The sequence below is a fragment of the Octodon degus genome, unplaced genomic scaffold (genome assembly GCF_000260255.1).
Source record: "Octodon degus isolate 3935 unplaced genomic scaffold, OctDeg1.0 scaffold00008, whole genome shotgun sequence".
Taxonomy (NCBI): domain Eukaryota; kingdom Metazoa; phylum Chordata; class Mammalia; order Rodentia; family Octodontidae; genus Octodon; species Octodon degus.
The window spans coordinates 12,576,514-12,587,683 of NW_004524584.1; the positions used below are offsets into that span (position 1 = coordinate 12,576,514).

Genomic DNA, 11,170 nt, shown 5'->3' on the forward strand with positions numbered 1-11,170 from the left:
GATGGCTCATGGCAAGCACAGGGGCTTGAGTTCAATCCCCAGTTCTGATTAATTTTAGAAGCAATGGAGGTTAAGAGCAGAATATATTGAGGAAATGAAAGCTTCTGTTTGAGAGAGGGACAGAAGTGGACCAATGGGCTGTCAAGGAATCTGTCTTTTTTAGGGTTTTTATAGAGCAAAACCAGAGGTGAGGTGAGTCTAAGGTGGAAAATATGGGAACTCATACATGAGGTGGCACTAAACTATGGTTCACCAATAAGGTTAATTGCTCAGGTAAAACTGATTAAATTAGGATCAAATGGGGAAGTGAGTCATGTAGCAAGTGGACATGAATACAGAACAAGGGCTTTTCTTGTAGCCGGTTGGGTCCCTGACTCCTGGCTTTTTTAAGATGATTGACACCTATTGAGAGTGACATCCATCCCTAGAGATGTGGCTACATTTGTTTACTCTTGTCTTGAGGTCTGGCCCACAGCAGGAGTGCTGGTCTCTCCCATAGTTGCAAGGTATCTTGTCTTCCAGATTGTGTTCTTTGAGGACCTAATCATGTCTGACTGCCTATAATATTTTTATCTAGCTCAGTTGGCTACAACAATTGGTCTAAAATTAAAAAAAAAAATTGGTCTAGGCAGTGGCCCTGTGGCATCTGCTGTACTGCTCAAAGGCTTAAGAGATGTTTCGTGATGCTGAGAATTTCACTTCTTTTTGGATCTGAAGCAATGGGCCAAAAATTAAGACCACTTGGAGACTTGCTTCGCTGTCACATTAAAGAATGTGCTTGAGAATAAAAGCAACCCAGAGACTCAGAAGAGGCATAGCAGGCACAGTGTCCCGACACAGATCTGGGAGTGTGGGCCTGTCATGACTGAAGCTACCAGGTCCCCCACTGGGCTTCCCAGGGATTCCAGCCACAGATGCTTCTTCTAGCCTAAGCCAGCAATGGCAAACCTTTTAGAGACAAGTGCCCAAACTGCAACCCAAACCCCACTTATTTATTGATCGCCAAGTGCCAGCACTACAGTTAAACCTGAATACTGAAATTTTAAGTTGAGAAAAAGCAACTCATACATTAACATCTTTGGTCTTAAAGAAAAATAACTTGAGTGCCATAGGTTCACCACCACTAAATATTTTGCCCTGGAATTTTGTTCTTTGTAACTATAAAAGTCCTAATAAAAGTGAATTTTGGCAAAAAGAAAGAGTACAGTCCTGAGAGAGACACCACGAGACCCTGCCTCCCAGTAGGGTCAAGGTCAGGCTGCTTCAGTCTGTCAGAGATGCACTGTTGCCAAGTTGCTCACAGCCTTCTCAGGAAAAAAAAAAAGAAAGAAAGAAAGAAAGAAATGGGCTGCCACAACAATGAAATCAAGTGGTCAGCAAATGTTAGCCAAGTACTGGGAACTGTTTTGTCCTTAGTGTTCTTGTTTGTTTGTTTTGCTTTTTTATTTTTTATTTATTTTTATTTTTTATTTTATAAAATGGCAGAAGTGGGTTTTTTTGGTTTTTTTTTTTTGGCTCCGAATGCCTTCAAGGCATGACTGGCTGGCTTGAGTTGTGGGGATTGAACCACAGCAACCTGAGCCTGACGGCTTTGTTGAAGCAGCCACTTAAAGAACTGAGTTAAGGGGCAGGCCCCCTGTTTTGCTTTGTTTTTGTACCAGGGGTAGAGCCCAGCCACGGTCTTCACACTGAGCTACAGCTACAGCCCTTTAAATTCTTTTTTTCTTTTAAATTTTGAGACAGAAAAGGGCCAGCCAGAGAGTTCTGTGGACGAAAGCACCTGCTTAGGCAGAGTGCATCTGCGCCCCCCGGGCGCACTGAGGCAGAGATTGAGACTGGACATGGTGGCGCCCGCCTGTAATCCCAGCGCTTGTGAAGCTGAAAACAGGAAAATCATTAAAAGTTAGATCTACGTAGTGAGACCCTATAGATCCTGCAGACCCTTACTAGATACATAATCAATCAATCAGTCAATCAGTCAATCAATTTTGAGACAGGATCTCACTAAGTCACTAGTTGCTCAGGCTGGGCTCCAACTTTGTTCTTTTCTTTTTCTCTGTATTTAATGTAGGGTCTCCAGGATCTATAGGGTCTCACAATATAGATCAAACTCAGTGATTCTCCTGTTTTCAGCCTCCCAAGCACTGGGATTACAGGAGTGTGCCACCACGCCCAGTCTCAAGCACTGTCTCAGCACGTCCCACAGGCAGGGCTGGCATGGCACACCTGGAATCGAACACCAGTACACTCTGCCTAAGCAGGCGCTTTAGTCTGCTGAGCTATCAGGCCAGCCACAGTGCTGTGTGGCACTGTGTACCACAGTACCCTGCTCCAGACACCATCTAAGCATGTTTGACTAGCTAACGGGGTGGTAGGTACTAATAACATCTTACAAATGAGGAAACTGTGTGTCTAGGAAAGTTTCATACCTTGCTTGGCCATCCATTGAGTGGATGAGTCGGGATTCGATCTCAGGTCACTTGACCAGGAGACAGAGCCTCTTCATTATGTAATTCAGGGGGACACCATTCCACCATAGTCTACATGAACAGTGTGACCTGTTGTCAGGGAGGGATGGTACCAACCTATGCAGCCACACACAGCAGCCCTGCATGCAGACCTATTCTTGTCTACCCACTCATCCCCATGTTCACCAGGCCAGACTATAAGGATGATGGTATGGTGGAGAGCTCCAGGAACAAAGATGGCTTTGTGGAGGAGGCAGAGTGAGAGCTGAGGTCCCAGAATTTGGCAGACTTCTAAGTGAGAAGAGGAAAGATGTTATAAAAAGAAGGAAGAATGCTAGAAAATGGACTGGGCCTGGTTGGTTAGGGAACAGGCTGATTTATGCAGAATCTGTTCTGAGAACTCTAGTTGTTCTCTACTGCAGATGCCTGTAGGTGTTGGGCCCTCTGCCTCCGCCTCCCTCTCCTCCCTGGCACAAAGGGATTTGCACAGCCTTTGCACCGAGAGACATCACCAACACTTTCACACTTTTTAAGTTTGAGACAAGATCTCAATAATTTGCCCAGTCTGGGCCCATACTTGTGGTCCTCCTGCCTTGGCCTCCCAGAGTGCTGGGACTGTAGGTGTGCACCACAATGCCTGGCAGCAATGTGCCCTATTTTGTATCACTAGTTTCCTGCAAGGTGAGTAATAGTATTTTCAGGCTGTAAACGACACAAAGCCTCTCAGAGGTAACTGCCCCAGTGAGCACCATCCCTGACAGCATTCTTAGGTCCATTTGTGTCTCCCAGAGCAAAAGCAGGCTTCCTTCTCAGGTTTGGAAAAAGTTGGTTTCCATATGTAGGGGAAGATGAGTCTAGCAAGTCTCCAATTCTAGTTGGCAACCATCCTGACTTGGTTTTCTGTTTCTGATTTTTTTGAGACAAAGTCTTGCTATATAGTTCAGGCTGGCCTTGAATTCACCTTTATCCTCCTGCCTCAGCCTTCCAAGTGCTGGGATAATAGGCAGGTGCCACCACATATTGATCCTATCCCTAGTTTTGGAGGAAAACACACCTATCCTGGTTCTACAAAGTATCCAACATGCATAGGCCTGGATGCTTGTGACTACCTTTGAGAAATACCAGGGTTGGGGGGAGCTGGAAGCTGAAACCCTCATCCAGAAGGAGCCCCATTACACACCTATAATATTCAACAACGGAACTGAAAAAAAAATTGGGGTATAACTATGAATGTCCATTTTGTATCTGTGTATTCAAAGTGGTTGGGATAGATATATAGTTGCATTCTCTTAATGAATAGAATGATTTTTTCTAATGGTGTTTGTAAGTAGGATCACAAGTCTGCATCTTGTACAGCAATTAACCACTAAGAAGAATATATGCAGTGTATTATTTGTTGAAACTGTACTTTCGATTTGATTTGAAACTGTCTCATTGCTATATGTTTATCAATAAAACTTTGAAAACAAACAAACAAACAAACAAACAAACAAAAAAAAAAAAAAAACAGAAGGAGCCCCAACCCTGGCTGTGCCTGTGCACTCTGGGAGATAGGTGCCCTAGATTGCCCCAGGTGCCAATGGAGAAGGAGCCAAAGGCCAGAAGTTTACAAAGCCTGGTCCCTGAGTAGTTCTTGACCTGGCCTGGCTTGGGGCTCAGGACTCAGCGGCTTGGTGCTCACTTCTGCTCTGTCTCTTCATCCATCCAGCTACTCCATCTGCTCATCTGCATTTCCTCACTCATGCTTTTGTTCCCTCCTTCAGTGATGCTGTCACCGAGCTGGAGCCACAGAAGCTGCAGAGGTCTGGAAGGGAATTCTGGACAGATCACACTGGCCATAGGCGCTGTAACGGGAGATAGGGACTTCCCAGCAGCTTCAGGCCCAGAGGGCTCGGGTGGAAAGGATGCTGCCAGGTACAAATGACTTTCCAGAGAAAGGAACTGAGGAGGTGTGAACAGATGCCTGCTGAGGGAGGCTGTGAGAGCTGTGTGTGTGTGTGTGTGTGTGTGTGTGTGTGTGTGTGTGCCAGAGGGTGGTGGTGGAGCTGGAGAAGATGCTGGAAAGTAGGCTGGGGAAACTTTGAGGGGGCGCAGGAAGGGAGCTTTACTCTCCAAGTCAGTGGTTCTCAGTGTGGTGCTTAGAGCAGCAGCATCACCTTCTTCTGTGCAGATGCTGGTCCTCAGGCCCCCTCTGAACATCACACGGGCTCTGTTTCAGACCTCACCACAGACGGCTGGGGCTGGAAGACTGCTGGAGCCAAGGCCTGAGCCCGGGAGTTTCAGACCAGCTTGGACAATTTCATGAAATGTAAAAAAAAAAAAAAGTAACAACAACAAAAAACAAGATAACAAATATTTTTGTTGCAATATATATATACCCTCCAGTTGATTCCTAGTGCACTTTTAAGGTTTAAGAATCACTTTCCTGTTTATAATCATCATCTACACAAACTGGGATAAAGCTAGCTATCATAATAAATGAACCTTCAAAATGTAAAAAAAAAAAAAGAATCACTTTCCAGGGTCATGGGGAGCAGAGGGGGACTGGGAACAGGACAGTGCCATTTAAGAGCATATAATCAAAGATAATGTACAGTGGCTTTCATAAAACACAAAGCTTACTAAGTTTAATGGAGCTGTGCTCATTAAGCACCAGACGTAGTGCTATGCTTCTTGGAAGCCAAGGCAAAAATGGAAAGAAAATAATAAATTGGCCTTAGAATGATTCTGCTTGCCCAGCACTCTTACTTACTTTGGGCAAGAACATTTGATATTAGAGGAAAAGGCATCTCCCAGTTTTCCTGGAAAAAAAAAATCCAATAATTTCTCCTGTGAGAACTGGAGTCATGCTCTGAAAATATTTCCCCTAAGCTTGATATCAAATGGAGATTGTGCCAGGCATAGTGGCGCATGCCTGTAATCCAAGCACTGAAGAAGCTGAAGCAGGAGGATTTCTGGGAGTTCGAGGCCACCTTGGGCTACATAGCAAGTACAAGGCTGGCCTTAACTATATAGCAAGACCCTGTCTCAAAAAATAATAAACAAGAGGATGATTTCTTATTATAACTTTGGAAGAAAGCTCAGAACGTGTTGCTAGAACATAGTTCTGGGAGGGTGAGTCTGATAGGATTCAACTAGGATGATACCAATGACTTACTTGCATTAACTCATTTGCCACTGCCATAGTACTGTCAGAATAAGCAGTAGTAGTACTTACAGATGAAGAAACCGGGATTCCAAAAGGGGAAGGGCCAGATCAGGTGGTCAAGCTAGGTCTTAAGCTTCAGAGTCCAGTTCTACACATCCTTCTCCAGGCCTACCGGCACTGTCAGTGACATAATTACAGTACAGGCATGTAGGGGGTCAGAGAGAAGACACAGGAGCATTGACTCAGAACAGGCCTGTGTTGGCGAAGAAAGATCAGTGAGATCTGTAAATGTTGAGGAACTTCCAAATCTGGTAAGGGGTGCTACGCCTGACAGAATAACAAATAGGTACCATGAGGCAGCCGGGAACCCCTATCTCTGGAGACTGCCTAGAACTTATGCAAAGCAGCTTTGTCCTAATTTAGGATTGCTTCCCCAAATTGATTCCCAGGAAAGGAATTCTTGGATCAAAAAGCCTGAACATTATTTAAGCCTCTAATGTGCATTGCCAAATTGCTTTCTAACAGGTCTTCCGCAGTCATTTCCCCCAGAAACTAGGAGTACTAGTACAAGCCTTTGGTATTACCAATATTTTAAACTCCAAATCTGAAAGGCTATAAATGACCTCTTCTTTTGATTTGTACTTTTTTATTGCTAGTGAGATAGAAAATGTCCAAGGTTTATTGTTTCATTTCTATCCTTTGACCATTTTTGGATTCATAGTCTGTTACGAATTTTATAATTAAAGTATTCATCATCTTTTTTGTTTTTACTTATTTATTGTCTTTTTGAGACAGGTTTTGTTATGGAGTTTAGGCCAGCCTTGAACTAGAAGTGATCCTCCTTCTGCAGCCTCCTAAGTGCTGGGAGGCGCCTAAGCGGTCTTTGAGGAGGCCAGTCCTCCAAGTGATGTCCCACAGGGGGGCCCAGCCCTGGACCTGCATAGGCCCAGCGCTGTGCTCTCCAGGACCCCTGGAAAGTAGGAAGCCAGGAGGCAATCCCATCTGAGTCCCTGCCTCTGGGTTTGCACAGACCTCCGCAGACCCCTGCCCACTCTCCATCCTGGCGGTGCCCGCCCAGTCGCCTGGCCCTTGGGAGCTCCTTTGCCTCCTTCCTTCAGGATCCAGACTTGACTCCTCTTCCCTCTAACCGTGCCGCTGGGCGCCACGGTGCCTGCGGACCGAGGCCACAGCTGACCGCCGGCCCTCCACTCCTCTCACGGTGGGTCTGGCCCTGTCCTTTTCCTACCCCCAATCCAGTTCCCTCGGGGCGCCCCGGAGGGTGGGGACGGGGAAGTGAGTCGGCTCGCACGGTGTGTGTCTCAGAGCTGCGCAGGCCACGGGAAGAAACTGACCGGACTCTGGCAGCGCCAGTGCGAGTTCGAATCCCTCCTGGCCTCCGACCAGCCGCCGCCCTCCCAGCCTTCGCTTTCCCGGCCCGCGCAGTTCCCTCCGCAGTCGGCTCGCCCGCGTCCCGCCGCAGGCCCCGCCCACCCTTCGCAGGTCCCGCCCCGCTGACGTCAGCGCGGAGAGCTAGACTGGACTCCAGAGCCGTGGCGGCAGTCTGCACAGCCCTCGGCCCGCTCGGGCGCTGCAGGTTCGCGGCCTGGCCGGGCGGTGGGTGTGGGGACCCCTGCAGGTGGGAAGCCGGGCGCTGGGCCCTGGCCCTGGCCCTGGGACTGGGCGGGGCCCTTCCTTCCACTACCCGGAGCCGGGCTCCGCCTGTGCGGGCAGCGGGAGTCGAGTGGGGTCAGGCGGGGCCGTTGGCTCAGCCGCTTCGCGAGGGCGAAGGGCGGGCGACCCTGGAAGCCGAGCCGACGGTCAGTGTGCCCGGCTCTCCGCGCAGGCGTAGGGTCCGAGGCGGGCCGCGGTGCCCCTGTAGGTGGGAACCCTGGGGATGCAGTGGTCCGGGTGCTGTGTGTGCTGAGGTCCGGCGCGGAGATGGGGTGGGGGGGGAGGTAGAGGCAGTCAGCAGCGTACTGAGCGTGTTTGGAGTTGGGGATGTAAGAAGTTGGGATTTGGTTTGGAGGAAGGGAAATTCTAAAGGCATGGGGAAGAGGAGCTGGAGGGGAAGGTGCGCAGGAAGCTGGCGGTCTGGCTTAGAGATGTGCTCCGGTCCTCTTGTCTAGGTGTGCCTGGATGCATGTTTTGTCTTTTTCGGTTTTTTGAGACAAGGTCTCAAGCCTGGCCTTGAATTTGTGATCCTCCTGCCTTGGCCTCACTTCCTGGCTGGAATGCGTGCTTTGTAGTGTGAGAGTCTGAGGACTTCAGGTGTGGTGGTGCACACCTGTAATCCCAGCAATGAGGAGGCCCCGGGCAGGAGGATTGTTTCGAGTTCAAGGCCAAAGTGGAAGCCAGCCCCTGTCATAGCCAGACCCTGTCTCAAAAAAATAAAGTCTGTGTGAGAGGCTTTGGATATGGTGAGGGTACCTGGGGAGGGTGTGTGGACAGGTGTACTAACATCTGGGTGTACACAGAAGAGCAGGTGACATGCTGTCTGGATACAAGATGGGTCCTGGAGGTAGGTGTCTGGGTTCAGGGGTGTGGAGGAGGTTAGGGGTGGGTTTCTGCTGTAGGGGTGTGTGTAGAAATTTGAGGGCTCTATCTACTGGGGCTCTAGGTGCCCTTCAAGGCTGCCCCTGGAGTTTACCATCAAGTTTCCTTTTTCAGAGTTTCTGCCCCCGGAGCAGAGTCCCATAGAGGGAGGAATCTCACACCAGGCCCTCTTTCTAGCAGAGGGACAGAGAAGGAGAGACGCTAGACTGCACAGCATGCTGGGCTGTGTCTGGCTTTGCTCTCTGGAAGGGGCTGTGTTATCTGAAAGGGCCCCAGTTGAGCTTCAGGTTGGAAAGACCAGCTGTGAGGACAGCTCCTCCAGGCCTCTGCCCTCAGTATGGTTGGCAGGGACCCCAGCTGGTGTCATTTGGGCACCTATGGTTTCACTTAGGCCCTGCTCCATCTCTGACCTCAGTTTCCCCATTCTCCATCTGATAAGTGGGGGGAGAACTCTCTCCTACAAGATGAGCAAGAGGCCTAAGAATGGGGAAGTCCAGGCAGGATCAGGGTGAGATGAAGCGAGGAGGGAAGACTGGGTGGGACTATTTCTCAGCTGCCAGGACCCAGAGGGGGAGTTGGGAGGGAGAGGCCTGGGGAGCTCCAGCTGTGGCTGTTGTTGCCATGGTAACAGTGAGAAGGAGCTATTTAAAAACGTGGCTGAGATATTGCTGGAAGCCCCGGCAGCCGGAAACCTGATTTCCGAGAGGCCAGGGCAAGGAGGAAAAGGAGGGGGAGAGGAGACACCCCAGCAGTTCCCAGAGTGAGGCCAAGACTTTCCTGGGCCCAGGGACAGGGCATACTTCAGGGCCCTGTACCCCAATAGGCTACTCTAGGGTGTCTTCTGCTAACCTCTGAGAGATCAGGGTTTCCTTGGGTATCTGGATTTGGAAAGGGAGTAACTGTGATGTGAATGTGAATAAAGGAATAAAGAAATGCATGACTTTGTTGAGTAAAAAATTACATTGCCATCATGAAAATTTTTTCTTTAGGCCTAAGAATTTGTGGAAGAAATGTTCTTGAATGAGCACATGACTGGTGAATGAATGAATGTTGAATGATTTTGTTAAATGAATGGATCAAGGGGTGAGTAGGTGCAGGTTGCAAAACTGAACTGGGGATGGGGTTAATATTCAGAGAGAAGGCAGGGCCTGGCTGAATCTCTTCCCTCCATTCCCCTCCAGGAGCCCTGGCTGTGGCCGGGGAGCAGTGGGCCATGCCAGGGGCTGTGGAAGGCCCCAGCTGGAAGCAGGCAGAGGACATTAGGGACATCTATGACTTTCGAGATGTTCTGGGCACGTGAGTGTGAGGGCGGTGGTGGTGGTGGTGGGTGGGTGGAATTGGGGAGAGGCTTATGGGCCTGGAGAGCTGGGGGTGGCCTGCTCAAGGTGGTGCTTCCTCTGGTCAGCTGATCAACACTTCCTCTTTCCTACAGCCTCGGCCTGAATTGGCCTTGCCACAGCCAGACTGACCTCAACTTTTCATTTCTGCTGACAGTGGTTGGGACAGGGGCTGCCCTTGCATGGCCAAATGTTACTATGAAGAGAGGGAAGTAGGGAAAGATGAAAGGGCCACTTATCCAGCTTGTTGGCAGGAGCTGAATTTCCTGGCTCCTGTTTGGAACTGAAGCTGCACACAGCTCTGTTCTTGGTGCTGTGGATCCAGAAACAACTAAAACCTGGTCTCTACCCATCGGGTTGACCCTAGACATGTAGGGAAAGCAAACCACTGCTCCATCGAGCTTGGGGATGAGGGCTGTGCAGAGTCCAGGGACAGCTGCAGCATCCGCCTGGAGAAGCAGGCATTAGAACTGGGACTAAAGGACGAGAAGCGTGTGTGTCCAGAGAGAGAAAGGGCATCCTGACAGAAGGGAAAGAACAGGAAGTCCCGACCTGGGAACAAATTTTGTTCCAAAAGAATTTTCCTAAGTTGGATTTGTTCATAAGCTGACAGAGTCTTACACAGTACACCTGTGAGAGTTCGGATGTCAGGGACTTGCTATATAAGTGAAGGGTCAGAGGCATGGCATGGGTAGGAAGAGGCAAAGAGCCTGCTAGAGCTTAAAATGGAGATGAAGGAGAACAGAGAACATGCAGGGTTTTGAAACCCGTGCTGCCCAGGCTAGATGTTATCCCACGGGCCATAGGAAGCCCTTTCTTTTTTCTGAGACAGGGTCTTGCTATGTAGTTCAGGCTAGCCTCAAACAACCTCTCAGCAACCCTCATGCCTCAGCCTCTCCAGTGCTGGGATTATAAGCATGGCCACCACACCTGGCTATAGGAAGCCATTGACTTTTTTTTGGAACCGAGGGTCAAACTCAGGACCTCGTGCTTGCCAGGCAGGCACTTAAGCCACTGAGCTATCTCTCTGACCCTAGGAAGCCAATTAAAACTTAATGTGGGAAAAAAAAAAAAAGAAAAAAGAAAAAAAAAAAAAAACTTAATGTGGGTCTACAATTCCAGACTGTCAAACTGGCCACTGTGGAGGGCAGGCTGGAAAAGGCCAAAGCTGGAGACCGATGCCGAGGTGACCATAGCTATCCCTGATCTCTGATGATTAACACAAGGAATGCTTTTCTTTATGATGTTTTTTTTTTTTAAAAAAAAAATCAGTGGTGCTGAGAATTGAACCTAAGTGTCCTCACACGCTAAGTAAGCACTCTACTACTGAGATGTCTAAAATACATTTTTAAATTTTGAGCCAGGGTCTTACTAAATTGCCCAGACTGGCTTTGAACTTACAGTCCTTGTTGCTTCATCCTCCCTTGTAGCTGAGATTACAGGCATAGACCCTAACCTGGCTGATTTATGACTTTCTATCACTATGGGAAAGCAAACAAGGGCCAGCCAAATAGCTCAGCAGATTAAAGCACATGCTTAGGCAGAGGTAACAGCCAGGGTTTGATCTCAGATGTGCTGTGCTGGCCCTGCCAGCGATTGAGATGATTGACACTGGGTGTGGTGGTGCCCCAGCTCTCTGGAGGCTGAAAACAGGAGAATCACTA

At 48.9% G+C, this 11,170-nt stretch overlaps 1 protein-coding gene across 8 annotated transcripts in view; it reads left to right on the forward strand.

The window, feature by feature from the left end:
* Positions 1 to 7,122: 7,122 nt before the first annotated feature.
* The window catches only part of Camk1 (calcium/calmodulin dependent protein kinase I), a 12,211-nt gene continuing 8,163 nt past the window's right edge, over positions 7,123 to 11,170 (forward strand). Inside the window, exons 1-3 of one of the 8 annotated variants that reach the window (XM_023705472.1) lie at positions 7,136 to 7,210; positions 9,159 to 9,252; positions 9,351 to 9,465. In XM_023705472.1, coding sequence (XP_023561240.1) covers positions 9,237 to 9,252; positions 9,351 to 9,465 — 131 coding nt within the window. In that variant the 5' untranslated portion in view covers positions 7,136 to 7,210; positions 9,159 to 9,236. Of the gene's footprint in view, positions 7,231 to 7,339; positions 7,496 to 8,090; positions 8,135 to 9,158; positions 9,253 to 9,350; positions 9,466 to 11,170 lie in introns of those variants that run through there. The other 7 variants (XM_023705473.1, XM_004625039.2, XM_023705478.1 and 4 more) reach the window with 7 other exon arrangements.